This window comes from Neoarius graeffei, chromosome 7 (genome assembly GCF_027579695.1).
Source record: "Neoarius graeffei isolate fNeoGra1 chromosome 7, fNeoGra1.pri, whole genome shotgun sequence".
Taxonomy (NCBI): domain Eukaryota; kingdom Metazoa; phylum Chordata; class Actinopteri; order Siluriformes; family Ariidae; genus Neoarius; species Neoarius graeffei.
In genome coordinates, this window is record NC_083575.1 from 46337521 (window position 1) to 46355563 (window position 18043).

At 44.9% G+C, this 18043-nt stretch overlaps 1 protein-coding gene across 2 annotated transcripts in view; it reads left to right on the forward strand.

The window, feature by feature from the left end:
* Window positions 1-477: 477 nt before the first annotated feature.
* Window positions 478-18043, forward strand: part of zfand4 (zinc finger, AN1-type domain 4) — a 53627-nt gene continuing 36061 nt past the window's right edge. Inside the window, exons 1-2 of one of the 2 annotated variants that reach the window (XM_060925789.1) lie at window positions 478-701; window positions 8107-8411. In XM_060925789.1, coding sequence (XP_060781772.1) covers window positions 8228-8411 — 184 coding nt within the window. In that variant the 5' untranslated portion in view covers window positions 478-701; window positions 8107-8227. The remainder of the gene's footprint in view (window positions 702-8106; window positions 8412-18043) is intronic. The other variant, XM_060925790.1, reaches the window with a different exon arrangement.

Genomic DNA, 18043 nt, shown 5'->3' on the forward strand with positions numbered 1-18043 from the left:
TCCAGGAGGCATCCGAAAAAGATGCCCGAGCCACCTCAGCTGGTTCCTCTCGATGTGGAGGAGCAGCGGCTCTACTCCGAGCTCCTCCCGAGTGACTGTGCTTCTCACCCTATCTCTAAGGGAGCGCCCAGCCACCCTGCGAAGGAAACTCATTTCGGCCGCTTGTATCCGCGATCTTGTTCTTTCGGTCATTACCCAAAGCTCATGACCATAGGTGAGAGAACTCCCCCTAGAACTGCCATGGCCTTATTGTGGTGGAGGGGTTTGTGTGCTTGAATGATCCTAGGAGCTCTGTTGTTGATGTAAACATTACTCGGAAATGCTGGCCTGTATCGGCATGATTTGATGCGCTACACGATTGAGTAGGTGTCCAGGTATTCCTAATAAACTGCTCAGTGAATATAGCATAATAGTGCGCAGGTGAGACGGAGCTTCACTTGTGTTACTTAGAAACCAGAGTTCACATCCGGGAGACATCAGTGTAAATCCTTCACCTGCAACCGAACTGGCTGTAATCCCGCCCCCGCCGTGTTCTCATTGGACCGTGCAGTCTTATTTCCATATTACGGCTGACGCCATACGGCTTCTCTCATGTCAATCAGAGTGCGCTACAATAGACGACTCCCACCATGTTCACTGGGAGCGACCGAGAAATGCTGAAGATGTCCTGAAGAATTAATGGTGCTGAGACCCGCTGTGACGTAAATCATGATTTGGTTATTGTTATTATTTTAATTCTTAAGATAACGGCGTGGAAAAAGGGCTGGTGAATGGGTTAATCGCACGAGAGGAGAGGCAGCCGTTAGCATCCTCCGGTTCTGTACCTGTTGTTAGCTTTGCACACAAAACATTCCGGCTAACTAAACACACAGTTAGCCAGGTTGCTATATCTGTGGCGCGTGCTAGTTTTATTTATTTATTCGCGTTTTTATTTGTCTTTATCTTGTTTTCTTATTCTATTATATATTCTATTACATTATTGGGTTCTTGAGTACCTCCTCGTAAACAACATTCATTTTATTCGGACGTCCAGAAAGTGTTGTGATCTTGGCAGTGACAGTTGATGGATCATTAGATCGCATCCCCTTCCGGTGCTGATGAAAGTGATCTAGTGGATCTCCGTGTGAATGTCGGATCTCCTCTGAACCACTGCAGCTCAGTAAACAGGGCGAGTTCGCTGTGTGGTGTTTGAGACTGCTGCCTGCCGCCATGACTGAATAACATGAACATTATTGCTTCAATCTACTGTTTGTTCTTTCAAACTTTTAGTTCAGGGCCAGGGTGAAAATATAATGCATAACTGTGATTACATGATCACCGAATTACGTTTTGAAGTGGTTTAATTTTTGTCAGGTAATAAGGTGACCCAAGCAAGTGAAATTAATTAAGTAATCTGGGGTACCTGAAGATGTAGTGGTTAGCGCTGTCGCCTCACAATAAGAAGGTTCTGGGTTCGAGCCCCGTTGCCGGCAAGGGCCTTTCTGTGCGGAGTTTGCATGGTGTCCGCGTGGGTTTCCTCCGGGTGCTCCGGTTTCCCCCACAGTCCAAAGACATGCAGGTTAGGTTAACTGGTGACTCTAAATTGACCGTAGGTGTGAATGTGAGTGTGAATGGTTGTCTGTGTCTATGTGTCAGCCCTGCGATGACCTGGCGACTTGTCCAGGGTGTACCCCGCCTTTCGCCCGTAGTCAGCTGGGATAGGCTCCAGCTTGCCTGCGACCCTGTAGAACAGGATAAAGCAGCTACAGATAATGAGATGAGAACATTTTTATTATTAAACATAAGTTGACGGCACGGTGGTGTAGTGGTTAGTGCTGTCGCCTCACAGCAATAAGGTCCGGGTTCGAGCCCCGTGGCCGGCGAGGGCCTTTCTGTGCGGAGTTTGCATGTTCTCCCCGTGTCCGCGTGGGTTTCCTCCGGGTGCTCCGGTTTCCCCCACAGTCCAAAGACATGCAGGTTAGGTTAACTGGTGACTCTAAATTGACCGTAGGTGTGAATGGTTGTCTGTGTCTATGTGTCAGCCCTGTGATGACCTGGTGACTTGTCCAGGGTGTACCCCGCCTCTCGCCCGTAGTCAGCTGGGATAGGCTCCAGCTTGCCTGCGACCCTGTAGAACAGGATAAAGCGGCTAGAAATAATATGACCCTTTAAAGTGCAAATCACGGGTAAATTCAGGAGCAAGATCGATGTAATTCTCCTATCTTATATTAAACTTTGGTCAAATATCTGTCACATTTTGTGCAATTTTTTTTACCTTGCGCAATACCAGAAAAATTCAGTTGAAATCAAGCCATTTGAGGCGAATTGGTCCGCCTCTGAAAAAACTTGGCATTTGGATTTCCCGGCAAACATTGATTTTCGTGACGCCGCGTGCAGGACGCCTCCCTCTGAATCCTACGTCAGCGCTGGTTTGTTTATGAGAAAACGAAATTTCTTCAACGTTATCGCGTAATTATTAAAATGGTTAACAGATGTATCGTAGGAGGGTGTAGCAACACCAATCTTGATGGGATTAGTACTCGGCGTTTTCCAAAAGACCGGACAATGAGAGAGAAATGGGAGCGCTTGGTCTACACAGGCTGTGCACTGAAACCGCACAAAGCTCGCACAGCCTGCTGGCGCTTCCGCAGGTGACGTCACGAATCTGGCTCCAGACTCCCTTGGGATTTTTCCAGATGTGTTTTGTTATTTTATTTTTTTTCTGCTGTAGACAGATTGCCTTGTGCAAAATTACCCTTCTGGATGAGTGTGTAAACTTTACACACTCATCCAGAAGGGTAATTTTTGGACTAACTGATGTTTTACCAGCATACCGTATTTAAAGTGCATATCCTGGACCAATTTCGAGGTTTTTTTATATAAAAGTATGTCCCTTTACACTGTAAAGGGACATACTTTTATATAAAAAAACCTCGAAATTGGTCCAGGATATGCACTTTAAATATGCTGGTAAAACATCAGTTAGTTGAACATGTCTAATTTATTTATTTTTTTTAAGGTTTGAACGTGTCTTCTGAAAGGGCGGCACGGTGGTGTAGTGGTTAGCGCTGTCACCTCACAGCAAGAAGGTCCGGGTTCGAGCCCCGTGGCCGGCGAGGGCCTTTCTGTGTGGAGTTTGCATGTTCTCCCCGTGTCCGCGTAGGTTTCCTCCGGGTGCTCCGGTTTCTCCCACAGTCCAAAGACATGCAGGTTAGGTTAACTGGTGACTCTAAATTGACTGTAGATGTGAATGACCTGGCAACTTATCCAGGGTGTACCTGCCTCTCGCCCATAGTCAGCTGGGATAGGCTCCAGCTTGCCTGCGACCCTGTAGGACAGGATAAGAGGCTACAGATGATGGATGGATGTCTTCTAAGAAATCATCACATACCCTCTTTGCATTGCTGTAGATTAGGTGCTAGTTCTGGGCTGGTGCCAGTTGGAGTGGGTTCAAGTTGAGAGCTAGATTAAAGGTCATAGGCGACGATCGGAGGTGAAACGTAGAATATCAGCTTTATTGTCTAGAAGAACGACCCAAAAAGCGAATTCAATCTTCCTAGTGTCTAATTTGCACCCTAAAATTGAATAAAACGATTAAAATATACTGTTTTGCCCAATTTCTGAAGGTTTGTTTACATCTCACTTATGCGTACTTTCACTGCCAGGGGGCCGTCGTCATGACGTCATTTAAGGCAAACAGCCCGGGAGCAGCTCTGTGTTTATTTGTGAACCGAGCACACGTGTACGGACTTTGGTTGTGAGAGGTTGTGTAAAATGTCTGATAGAGATTTCGAAGCAGGAAGTCTCCAAATTGAATATCGAGAGGTGAAACCATATATGTATGACCCTATGGCCGTTGCAAAGCAATGGGTGAACGTGGCTCACTGGTTTGACCGTGCGGCCTCGGAATTGGACAGCGACTCGGCCGACTCTGATCGCGGTGACCCTGGACCTCAACGAGACTCGCGCCCAAAAGATTTATCCTGGTAGTTATGATAAATTCCTACTTTCGTCGTAATACTAAATAAGAGCCCTTTTGAAGAATAATTAAACCGCCCTCCCTAGTGGATATAGGTAACGATTACTTGACAGTGCGCCGGTAGGCCACATTAGCCTGCCATCCGCGGTATTATACTATTTATAGCCTACTCTAAGCGAGGAAATATCCCTTTGTCTCATTTCCACAATGATTGTACAGGATCCCTCAGGATTCTTGACTTGTCAATTGCAAGCAAAGGTAAAAATGTTTTCCTCCAGTCTTCTCCTTTTTGCTTGGGCGTTGCTGGTCCATTTCTTCTTTGACTGCTTGATTTTGTTTCACACGCACAATCCACTCTCTCCGCCTCTTGTCCTCTTTCGGAAAAAAGTAACCCTCTGGCTTCACGCGCACAATCCGCTCTCTCCACCTCGTCTTCGCTTCCGGAAAAAGCCAACCCACTTGCTCCACCTCTCCTCCTTTTTCGGAAAAAGCCAACCCACTTGCTCGGCCTCTTCTCCTTTTTCGGAAAAAGCCAACCCACTTGCTCGGCCTCTTCTCCTTTTTCGGAAAAAGCCAACCCTCTCGCTCCGCCTCTTCTCTTTCGGAAAAAGCCAACCCACTCGCTCCGCCTCTTCTCCTTTTTCGGAAAAAGCCAACCCTCTCGCTGCGCTGCTTCTCTTTCGGAAAAAGCCAACCCACTCGCTCCGCCTCTTCTCCTCTTTCGGAAAAAGCCAACCCTCTCGCTCCGCCTCTTCTCCTCTTTCGGAAAAAGCCAACCCTCTCGCTCCGCCTCTTCTCCTCTTTCGGAAAAAGCCAACCCTCTCGCTCCGCCTCTTCTCCTCTTTCGGAAAAAGCCAACCCTCTCGCTCCGCCTCTTCTCCTCTTTCGGAAAAAGCCAACCCTCTCGCTCCGCCTCTTCTCCTCTTTCGGAAAAAGCCAACCCTCTCGCTCCGCCTCTTCTCCTCTTTCGGAAAAAGCCAACCCTCTCGCTCCGCCTCTTCTCCTCTTTCGGAAAAAGCCAACCCTCTCGCTCCGCCTCTTCTCCTCTTTCGGAAAAAGCCAACCCTCTCGCTCCGCCTCTTCTCCTCTTTCGGAAAAAGCCAACCCTCTCGCTCCGCCTCTTCTCCTCTTTCGGAAAAAGCCAACCCTCTCGCTCCGCCTCTTCTCCTCTTTTGGAAAAAGCCAACCCTCTCGCTCCGCCTCTTCTCCTCTTTCGGAAAAAGCCAACCGTCTCGCTCCGCCTCTTCTCCTCTTTCGGAAAAAGCCAACCCTCTCGCTCCGCCTCTTCTCCTCTTTCGGAAAAAGCCAATCCTCTCGCTCTGCCTCTTCTCCTTATTCGGAAAAAGCCAATCTTCTCGCTCCGCCTCTTCTCTTCCGGACAAAGCCAATCCACTCTCTCTGCTTCTTCTCCTCTCTCAGAAAAAGGTAAAAACTTCTTCCTGAACTGGTCCCGTTGTTACAGTTCACTGCACAACAATAAGGCATGGCTTTTCTTTGGAAATTCCTGAATGCACGTCTGCACTCAAGCCGAATGGCAACGTAAGTAAACGGAAGTGGACTCGACTCCAGCGGTTTGTTTGTCTTGAATGACGTCACGCGCCGAGTGGTCACGAAAATTGCCGACAGAAATTCGCCACGATCCACACTAACTTATTTTAATTATTACTTATAAACAATACTTCTTGGGACCAGAAGAAAATTACAGAGGGTTTTTTAACATATAAAGTTTCAAATGTGCATAAAATTAAAACCGTTGCCTATGAGCTTTAAACACTGGCCCTCAAACTGCCTTGGTGTAAAAGGGGTAACATTTGGTTGTTATTGCTTTTGGGTGGCACAGTGGTGTAATGGTTAGCACTGTCACCCCACAGCAAGAAGGTTCTGGGTTCATACCCCATGGCCAGCGGGGGCATTTCTGTGTGGAGTTTGCATGCTCTCCCTGTGTCTGCGTGGGTTTCTTCTGGGTGCTCTGGTCCTCCCTAAAGACAAGCAGATTAGGTAAAAACACCCAGCCACTGGGGATGCACAAGCCAGTGAATACTTGGTGCTGGTCCCAACCCTGGAAAGATTGGGGAGGGTTGAGTCAGGAAGGGCATCTGGGGTAAAAAGTCTATGCCAAAGGGGGTTGAAAATCAACTGGGGCTTTGCCTTGTATTCGTCCCCTGTCACAAACTATGTGACAAATCAAATAAATTAAGGCTACTTGATCTTAATAGCTCTTGCAGGATTAAACGAACAGTAGCTCGGGCATGCAGGTGCTTCCTTCTTTTGGGTTATCAAGACTTTTTTTTTTTTATGGTGAGTGGTGCAGTGGTTAGCACAGTCATTGCTGCAGGTCTGGAAAAGTATAATATCTAAAAGAATCCCCCCCGACCCTGGAAAAGTATAGAAATTCTGAAGAGTGTTTGAAGAAAATTAGTCTACCAACTGGCTCTAAATTGACCGTAGGTGTGAATGTGAGTGTGAATGGTTGTCTGTGTCTATGTTAGGGATGGCGAAAACTAAAAAAAATCTTGGCCGACCACCGAGCCTCATTAGTCGGTTAACCTACGAGTTTAAACAGGGATGCAAACGGCGTGCCTTTTTCACGGCTCGTGCAGATCCGATTTCTTTTTTTGGGGGGGGGGGGGGGGCGTTGGAGTGTCTGAATAATTTCATCAGAGTAAATTCTGTATTAAAATTACTACAGTACATAAGCAAATGCCGTTACAGTCCATGAAAAAGCCGTGAAAAAGTCGGCATCTGCGCCTTTAGTTTGTGTGGAGAGATATGATCTGCAATAACATGCATTGTTGGCTACAGACCGAAACATACTTTCAGAATGCACTGGCCAAGGCAGGACTAAACTCCATGTGCCTTCTAATAATAATTAAAAAAAAAAACAGAATAGTAATTTGTAAGCTAAAAAGCCTGTCTCTACACTTTTTCTTTCGCCGAGTGGCAGCTGTGTTCAACTGGGGCGGGACATGACTGAATGGGCGTCTCTGATTTGTCAGCTGTCTTTAACTGGGGCGGGACATGACTGAATGGGTGTTTCTGATTTGTCAGCTGTCTTTAACTGGGGCAGGAGGGCGGGACATGACTGAATGGGTGTTTCTGATTTGTCAGCTGTCTTTAACTGGGGCGGGAGGGCGGGACATGACTGAATGGGTGTTTTTGATTTGTCAGCTGTCGTCCTTACACCGCATGGCATGGCCCAAGCGTTTACAACACAGAATTCCAGGTTCTCAGCTACAAAATCGGCAGCTTCAAAATGATTTATTATTATTATTTTTTTCACCGACAACCAAAAAAAAATTAACCGGTTGACGTTGATTCGGTCAACCACCGGTCAAACGGTCATCGGTTAACATCCCCATTCTATGTATCAGCCCTGTGATGACCTGGCGACTTGTCCAGGGTGTACCCCGCCTTTCGCCCGTAGTCAGTTGGGATAGGCTCCAGCTTGCCTGCAAGATAAAAGCGGCTACAGATAATGGATGGATGGATAGTCCACCAACTTTTGAATTAGTACAAGGGGGCGTCTGTACTCACCTGCTGACCATCAGTTAAGCCCCTCTTGCACTAACCATTCAGTCATTCTATGCGAAGCAGCGAATGTGCTTGTTTTTGGAGCATGGCTGGACTGAGGTTCAAATCGCTGTCTTTTAAGGAGAAAGAGGATGCAGCTTACACACACCTTTATACCCTCGGGCGGCATGGTGGTGTAGTGGTTAGCACTGTCGCCTCTCAGCAAGAAGGTTCCGGGTTTGAACCCAGCGGCCGGCGAGGGCCTTTCTGTGTGCAGTTTACATGTTCTCCCTGTGTCCGCGTGGGTTTCCTCCAGGTGCTCCGGTTTCCCCCACAGTCCAAAGACATGCAGTTAGGTTAACGTGGGGCGGCCTTGGGCTGAAGTGCCCTTGGGCAAGGTACCTGACCCCTGACTGCTCCCCGGGCGCTCTAGTGTGTGGCTACCCACTGCTCTGAGTGTGTGCGTGTGTTCACTGCTTCAGATGGGTTAAATGCAGAGGATGAATTTCACTGTGCTTGAAGTGTGCATGTGACAAATAAAGGGTTCTTCTTATATACAACAGTTGTTTCAGATGTCTCACAACCAATGGCTGTAGCTTGTGTTGCACAGCTTAGTATGTCATGTGTCTTTTCCACAGTGTAGACCTCTCTCTGGAATGAGTGTACCTGGGGACGGTGGTGAGATCACAGCTATCGCTCCTCCACCTTGGACAGGCTTCATCCCAATCTCTTCCTAAACAACCTCCCGTCCCGACAAACATGACCGACAAGAGGGAGCCACCATTTTTCAATGATGATAACCTAGGGGTTGTCGACTACAAACTGCCCTTCTATGAGACCATGGAGCTGTTCATTGAGACTCTGACCGGGACCTGCTTCCAGCTGCGGGTCTCCCCGTTTGAGACAATTATCTCTGTAAAATCAAAGATTCAGAGACTGGAAGGTATGTCTACTTTCATAGCTCATGCTTAATAGTGTAGTCAAATACTGCAGTTATAATTGCTTTTTTTCTGGAGATATGGAGACTTTTTTTTTGTGGAGAATTATGGTATAATGTAATAATCATCCTAACATAACATTCACATGATAGTATAAGATTTAAATTTGAAGAACACTTAAAGTCGGATACATTAGATCTGCCCTAAATATCATGTGACATTCTTAAAAGTTGAAGCTACTTCCCAGTCGTGCTCTGGATTGGCTCCACTGGTACTGTTTGTTCTGTTGTCTTTAAAGTACCTGTGCACAAATGTGACTTTTAAATGGTCAATACATATGTTATTTACCAGCTGGGAGGTCCGTATGGTGAAATACTGTGACTGAGGTCTTGAAAGTACTGACCGAGGCCCTCTAGGCCGAGCTCAGTATTCAAGGCCGAGGTCTCGGTATTTCACCATACGGACCGACCTTAAGCTGGTAAATAATATATTTTTATTTTTTCTTTCTCAAATTCTAACAGAAAACGAGAGCGCCCGAAAGGGAAAACCGAGCCGAGGCGAGCTGCCATTTTGAATCCTCATTCACGGCTGTAATGCAAATTGCTTCCTCCTTGGTATACAAGTGCACTTCCATGGCAGGGAAAAAAACTACATTGACATTGAGTCATTCAGGATTCAGCCATGTTTTTGCTCGGCGTTAGCGAGTTACAGGTTTTTAGCTTTCTCCTGAAATGTTTTATTTTATTTCTTCTTCCTCAGGGTAGTAAAAGTCGCTTTCGCTGTGAAGACTGTCGTTATCGCTATCCATGCTGTAAAATTAATGCTATTCTCCTGAGAAATGCTGGCAAAAATTTACAAGATTTTTGATAAAAATCTTATAAATAAATCTTAGATAAATGTTGACAAAAATTGCTACTATGTTTGTTGTTGTTATGAACAAGCGAGTCACCAGAGGTCCGTAACCGGGGTCCGTAACTGCTCGCCAGCCAATCAGAGTGCAGGATTTGATGAAAACTGGACCACGAAAAAAAAAGTACAATAAAACGCAACATATTACCAATTACTACTATAAAACTTGTAAATAATATAATCTGTAAAATCAGAATCAACTGTTGAAGGGGAGGTCTGATTTGTTAAGACACTTTTTAAATTTTAAAACAGGCATTTTGTCAATGGGCGCTCCATTTGGTTTAAGCCATTGAACCTATCATTGTCTTGACATCCAAATTATTAAGAGGATGACGGGGCAGCCAGAAACCCGTAGCCCCTGAACCAGTGTGCGAAGCTAGACAGCTGGATAACTTGGCTAAAATTAGCAGTGAAGAAAAATCTTGGTTGTAATTCGTCTTGTATTTGTCATTTGCACAGTTGACACTTGGAAAAATACACATCGAAATTCTTACGGCAGCTGACAAATATTAGATATACTTATTGAGCACTTTATTAGGAACACCTGTGAACCTACTCATTCATGTAATCCTCTAGTTATGTGGCAGCAGTGCATGAAATCATGCAGATAAGAGCCAACAGCTTTGAGTCATGGTCACATCAACCATCAGAATGGGGAAAAATGTGATCTCAGTGATTGAGTGTGACATGATTGTTGGAGCCAAACGGGCTGGTTTGAATCGTTCTGTAACTGCTGATGATCTGGGATTTTCACATACAGAGTTTACTCAGAATAGTACAATAAAGAAAAAACATCCAGTGAGCAGCAAGTCTGCAGACAGAAACATCTCGTTGATGAGAGGTGTCAACAGGAACTGGCCAGACTGTTTGGAGCTGATAGAAGGCAAGGCAAGTTTATTTATATAGCGCATTTCATACACAGTGGCAGTTCAATGTGCTTTACAGGGGTAAAAGCAAAACAGTAAACAATAGTGGTGCAACGGATCACAAAACTCACGGATCGGATCGTTCCTCGGATCAAGAGTCACGGATCGGATCATTTTTCGGATCGGCAAAAAGCAAAAAAAAAAACAAGACAAATAAACATACGTACTTACATTTTGTCTGTTTATAACACACTTAAATTATTAAAATATATAAAAATAGTGCACAAGGCATAATTATTAATGAAAAACAACTTAAAGTGCAATATATTGGCATATCTCCTTCCTTTAAAATGTAACAATGAACCAAAAATCTACTTAAAGTGCAACAGCAACATAAAAAGGCATATCTTCTTTTAATATTGGTTCAAAAGGTCATTAGAACTCAAAGGTAAACATAAGAAGACATCTTCGTTGAAACAAGGACAGTGAAAGAACCTGAGTTTATAATTTCAGATTTTTTTTCAAGAAGACAAGGATGTCAACATTGTCGGGAGAGAGTGTGGACCTCTTAGCTGTCACTATGTCCCCTGCAGTTGAGAACACTCTCTCTGATGGTACTGAAGATCCTGGCACAGCGAGGTAGCATCTTGCCATCTTTGCAAGACAAGGGTATTTGCATTCATTGGTTTTCCACCATGTCAGTGGATCACCATCCACTGACATGCCACCTGCTGCCTGGTAGGATGCCACCTCCTCTTTGATGAGGTCAATGCCAGGAGCCTTGGTGTACATCTCTTTGCTGACAAAGGTCTCTCCAAAGAGCTCGGCCATCGCTGATTTCTTTTGAGGAGGAGATGTATCCAAGCCTCCTCCTGCTGCCTCTGCAGCTTGACCCTGCAGAAAAAAAAAAATTAAACCTGTTATTTATTTTAATGTTTCATAGGCATGAAAAATGTGGCAATAACATTTAATAAAAGCCATTATTACTGGAAATAAAAAATGTGTGTAGATTTACATTTATAATTTTTAGATAATATTCTTTTTCTTTACCTCATCAAAGTCTTCAGTACCCAGATGGCTCACAATCTCAGTGGTGAGGTCATTGTATGTCTTCTGACGTAGGGCAGGGTCCAGGTGAGACAGGGACTTGAATCTGGGATCCAAGGCAGTAGCTTTGTGAAGGTAGTCCTGCAGAGTAGGGGATGAAGTGTATCTGGGCTTCAGGTCCTCTCTAATGGCAGCCTTGACATCTTGTGTGATGGTACTGTCTTCCACACTTGGAGCCATGGATTGTAGAATCCTTGTTTTCAGCGGCAGGATCATTGATACAGATGGTGAAGTTTCAGTGCTCAGCAGAGATGTGACAGTTTTGAGGGGTTTAAGTACCTGGAGGACCTCTTCTGCCACTCTCACATCATCATCAGACAGGGTGATGATGTTTTCTTTCCTCAGGGTTTTCTCAGTCAATGCAGAGTATATAGCTGCCTGCTGCTCCAGATAACGCTCCACCATATCATAAGTGGAGTTCCACCTTGTTGGTACATCATGTATGAGCTTATGATTGGGTAGCTGTAACATGTCTTGCTTTGTCTTGAGCACATGAGCAGCTGTTGTGCTTCAGTGGAAGTAGGAAACCACCTTCCTGATTCTCCCAAGGAGGCGTTCCATTTTATTGACTGAGATTCCCTTCTGTGATGCCAAATTCACTACATGTGCAAAGCACCCTATCTGTGGGCCAAGTCCTGCCATATTCACTGCATTTATTTGATTTTTTGCATTATCAGTTGTTACTGGAATATTATTAGTACTGGGCCTCCTTAACTTCCATTCTTCAACTGCTTGTGTCAGTACCTGCGCAAGATGAGTGCCTGTGTGACTCTTGTAGAGGGGGCGTGTCTGCAGCACTAGACTTCTCATCTCCCAGTCTTCGGTGATAAAGTGAGCCGTTATCGTCACGTAGCTCTCCGTTCCCCTGGACGTCCACCCGTCTGTCGTGAGCGCAACAGCCGACGCTCGGGATGGTTCATCCACAACTTTCTTCTTCTCCCGCTCATAGAGATCTGGCACTACCTTCTCACTGAAGTGTGTGCGCGATGGGATGTCGTAACGTGGCTCAAGCACTTTCAGCATGTTTTTAAAGCCCTCGTTTTGCACAACTGAATATGGCCTCATGTCTGTAGCTATAAACACGCCGATAGCGTTTGTGATAGCTTTAGCCCGGTCGGATTGCGCAGGGAGAGGCTGCTTAAATGCTGCGGTGATGAGCGGTTGTTGGCCAGCTTTCGTTTTTTTTCCGATCAGTGAAACACCCGGGTGATGTCGCTTCAAATGAGTGAACATGCTGGATGTGTTTCCACTGTCATATGGCTTTCTTGTGCCACAATGCCTACACACAGTCGCAGTTTGGTCCACTGACCTCTTTCCTTCGTCATCATGGTTGACAGGGAAGCCAAAATGCTCCCATACAGGGGATTTAAGTGTCGCGGGGCGTTCAAGCTCCTCCTTTCCGCTCGCCATGTCTACACACCTCCTTTCTCCGCTCGCCGCAAGCTGTATGCGAATGGAGCACAACTTTTTTTTTTTTTTTCCAGAAATCAATCCGCGGATCACGTGTGTCCCGAACCGATGACGTCGATCCGAACGGATCACGGATCAATGATGATCCGTTGCACCACTGGTAAACAATAGAAAATAAAATGACATAAAATAAATGTGGAAGAAGAGAGAAAAAAATAAGAATTAAACAATAGTAGAAATAAAATGAAGTAAAAGTTCAGTAAAAAAAAACCCAGCAGAATAAAATAGAATAAAAGTTAAGTAAAGTTTAAAACATGCAGAGACTGTAAAAGTTAAGAAAGTTTAAAACATGTAAAGATGACAAGATTAATAATTTAGCAGAAAGCATCTGAGAACAGCTTGGTCTTTAGTCTAGATTTGAAGCTGCCAACAGCAGGAGCATTTTTGATGTCCTCTGGGCGTTGGTTCCATAGCTGGACTGCATAGTAGCTAAAAGCTGCTTCACCACACTTTGTTTTAACAACAGGTTTTACCAGTACATTTTTCTGCTGCGATCTGGTAGATCTGATTGGGTTAGGCCGCTGCAACATATCAGAGAGGTAATTGGGCCCTGTACCATTTAGAGATTTGTACACCAGCAGCAATACTTTTAAAGTCAATTCTGTAGCTTACTGGAAGCCAGTGAAGGGACCTTAGAATTGGAGTAATGTGCTCTGTTCTTTTTGTTCGTGTGAGAACCCTCGCCGCTGCATTTTGAACCAGCTGAAGTCGTTACAGTAACTCGGATAACCACTCTGTACACCTGCAGTGAGCAGAAAAGTATCTCAGAATGCACCACACATCAAACCTTTGAAGTGCATATCACGGGTAAATTCAGGAGCAAGATCAATGTAATTCTCCTATTTTATATTAAACTTTGGTCAAATATCTGTCACATTTTGCATTTTGTGCAATTTTTTTTTACCTTGCGCAATACCAGAAAAATTCAGTTGAAATCAAGCCATTTGAGGCGAATTGTTCCGCCTCTGAAAATCTTGGCATTTGGATTTCCCGGCAAACATTGATTTTCATGACGTCGCGTGCGGGAAGCCTCCTTCTGAATCCTACGTCAGTGCTGGTTTGTTTTATGAGAAAACGACCTGGTGGTTTTCTGCAAATTTCTTCAATGTTATCGGGTAATTATTAAAATGGTTAACAGATGTATCGTAGGAGGGTGTAGCAACACCAATCTTGATGGGATTAGTACTCATTGTTTTCCAAAAGACTGGACAATGAGAGAGAAATGGGAGCGCTTGGTCTACACAGGCTGTGCACTGAAACCGCACAAAGCTCGCACAGCCTGCTGGCGCTTCCGCAGGTGACGTCACGATTCTGGCTCCAGACTCCCTTGGGATTTTTCCAGACGCGTTTTATTATTTTTATGTTTTTCTGCTGTAGACAGATGACCTTGTGCAAAATTACCCTTCTGGATGAGTGTGTAAAGGGACATACTTTCATATAAAAAAAAAAAACCCAAAATTGGTCCAGAATATGCACTTTAAGGTGGATGGACTACAACAGCAGAAGACTACATCATCGGGTTTCGCTTCTGTCAACCAAGAACAGAAATCTGAGGCTGGAGTGGGTATAGGCTCACCAAAACTGGACAGCTGAAGACTGGGAGAAAAGAAACATTACCTGGTCTGATGAATCTTAATTTCTGCTGAGGCCCACAGACAGTAGGATCAAAATTTTGCACAAACAGCATAAATCTATGGACCCGACTTGCCTTGTGTGAACAGTCCAGACTGGTGGAGGTGGTGTAATGGTGTGGGGAATGTTTTGTTCGCACACACTGGGCATGTTAATACCAATGCATCTTCGCTTGAATGCCATTGTCCACTGAGTATTGTTGCTGATCATGTGCATCTTTTTATAGCCACAACTTACCATCTTCTAATGGCTACTTCCAGCATCATAATGCACCATGTCACAAAGCAAAAATCGCCTCAGACTGGTTCCTTGAACATGACAATGAGTTCAGTGTTCTTCAGTGGCCTTCTCAGTCACCAGTTCTGAATCCAATAGAACCCCTTTGGGATGTGGTGGAATGGGAGATTTTCAGTATACGTGCACCTGAAAAATCTGCAGGAATTGTGTGATGCGATCCTGTCAACACGAACCAGAAACTCAAAGGAACGTTTCCAACATCTTGTGGATTCCATGCCACAAAGAATTGAGTCTGTTTTGAGAGCCAAGGGGGAGGCCCTACCCAGTATTGGTGTAGTGGTGTTAATAAAGTGCTTGGTGAGTGTATATTAACATATAAATGTTATATCAAGTATAATCCAGGGGAAAAACCAAAAACAAACCAACAAAAGGTCATGCTAGGCTATATGTTGATGCATCCTGATACTGTATTATGAATCTTTGAGAATATGACCTTCAAAATCAGGACCCTGATACTGAAATTATACTACTTATGCTGTGTTGTATGCAAGCTAGTTTTCTAGCAGCCAAATATTTGGCTAAATATGCCGTAACATCTCATCTCATTATCTGTAGCCGCTTTATCCTGTTCTACAGGGTCGCAGGCAAGCTGGAGCCTATCCCAGCTGACTACGGGCGAAAGGCGGGGTACACCCTGGACAAGTCGCCAGGTCATCACAGGGCTGACACATAGACACAGACAACCATTCACACTCACATTCACACCTACGCTCAATTTAGAGTCACCAGTTAACCTAACTTGCATGTCTTTGGACTGTGGGGGAAACCGGAGCACCCGGAGGAAACCCACGCGGACACGGGGAGAACATGCAAACTCCACACAGAAAGGCCCTCGCCGGCCCCGGGGCTCGAACCCAGGACCTTCTTGCTGTGAGGAGACAGCGCTAACCACCGTGCCGCCCTGCTGTAATATCACCTACAGTAATTGGACTTGCGAAGCAGGTTGTGTCAGTAAACTGAAATAACTGTTCTGACGTCCACGTTTTTGTGACTTTGGTTTTTCCGCTTCAGACTCTTTTTAGTAGGGCTGTTGAAGTTAACGCGATAATAACGCATTAACGCGATCTCAATTTATCGCGATTTAAAAAAATGGTGCCGTTAACGCAAATTCTAATTTGGCCCTGCGAGTCACCCGTAGTTCCTGTTGAGGCTTGTCGCGCGCTGCTTCAATAAGAGTAAGTGCGAGTGATGGAGAAAGGTCTGTTAAACGGGAAGTTTCATTTCAAAAGTAGAGTGTGATTGAGTTGGTTTTGGTATGCACTTTGCAGTTCTAAAATCCTTTTGTAAAGTGAGATTTCAGTACGCTGTAGCACTGTGATATGACCTAAATGTCTTTCTTGAAGTCCAACTGCAATTTATTTTTGTTTGCACAGCACTGTGAAGTCCTATAGGCCGTGACTGAATACAACTCCAGCACAATTGAAGTTTTATTTCATTTTTATTTTCTTTTGTCACACGTCTGAACTGAGACACAGTAGTATGTGACTACATGTTTTATATTTGAGACTACAGCTCCCTAATCCATCACAAAATCCAATTTTGTGTTTTGTATGTTCTGCCTAGTATGTGAGTGAATAAACTCCCTTACCATTTTCTCTTGTCCCAGCAGTTTTTAACAAGTACTTTTAGCATAAAATGTGTTCGTTTTAATTGTAACATTTCACTTTAAAAGCCTTATTCATTTACATGGATTTAAAAAAATGCGATTAATCGCGATTAACTATATGAAATTCTGAGATTAATCGCGATTTAAATTTTTTTAATCGTTTGACAGCCCTACTTTTTAGTCATTCTAAGATTTACTCCTTGTGGGTCAAATTTTCTCAGCCTGCCTTTTTGTAATATTGTGGTACTTTTTATAGGTAAGAGCATGATGTAATCGGGTTAGAAGGAGATGGGATGACAGGAGGACGCCGGAGTTTTCAATTTGGATTCTTATGCATACTGATGATGTTTTGAGGATAAATGCATAGCTAGGCTTCTAGGTCTAATTCATATGCCGTTTTAGGAGTTTCTTTGAGCCAAAATGCTCATTAATTAATTTTCCTCCTGCTTTTCCTTGTTGGGTTTGTGGTGGCAACAGGGTGAGACATTCAGTCCAGGCTCTTCGATTCCCAGCCAAAGATTCCAGCTCTTCCAGACACGCCTTAGACAACTAAGGCTACGTTTACATTAGACCGTATCTGTCTCGTTTTCTTCGCGGATGCACTGTCCGTTTACATGAAACCGCCGGGAAACGGGAATCCGCCAGCGTCCACGTATTCAATCCAGATCGTGTCTGGTCCGGTGCTGTGTAAACATTGAGAATACGCGGATACGCTGTGCTGAGCTCTAGCTGGCGTCTCATTGGACAACGTCACTGTGACATCCACCTTCCTGATTCGCTGGCGTTGGTCATGTGACGCGACTGCTGAAAAACGGCGCGGACTTCCGCCTTGTATCACCTTTCATTAAAGAGTATAAAAGTATGAAAATACTGCAAATACTGATGCAAATACTGCCCATTGTGTAGTTATGATTGTCTTTAGGCTTGCCATCCTTCCACTTGCAAGTAGTAAGTGATATGCGCTGGGATCTCACACACAGCGGCTCAGTCCCGAATCATTGCTTGTGCACTTCACTCGCGCGCTCTGTGAGCTGCGCAGGGCCGGAGTGCGCACCCTCCAGAGGGCACTTGTTGTTGAGGGCGGAGTGATTTGGAGCGCAGGATGCCTGCGGAGCCGAGCGTATCCGTGTATTGGCGTTGCTGTGTGCACGCAAATCGTGTATTGGTGTTGCTGTGTGCACGCTAATCGTTTTAAAAACGTTAATCTGATGATCCGCTGATACGGTCTAATGTAAACATGGGCTGAGAGATACTTCCCCAAGGGTCCTGTGTTTGCCCCAGGGTCGTCATCTGGCTCGAGTTGCCTACTCTCTCTTTTTAAAAAGTAGTTTAATGCATGTTCAGGTTGCTACACGTACCTAGATGACCGTATAGACCAATTTGTAGATTCATTATGATCGTTTTGATATCAAACTGGAGTATATGAAGAAGGAAGAGTTTGTGAAGACAGTTAGAAGAATGGAGACCAGAGTAAAAGCTTTATCAGTGGGCTCCTGAGTGGTGCAACAAAGGAGCGTTTGCTCTATCGTCCAGATATAATAGGTTTGAATCCCAACGATGGCACAGCCACCCATGGCCGGGACTCCAAGAGAGACCAGCGGATCATGGGCACCGAGCTAATGCAAGAGGCAAAGCGGGTGAGGTCTGTTGCATTGCCTCATGACGCAGCATATACAGCAGTTTTAAAAGGTACAGTTGTCTGGGTTCATGTGTCTTGGAGGAAGCATGCGGTGGCCTTTTCTGGGTGGGT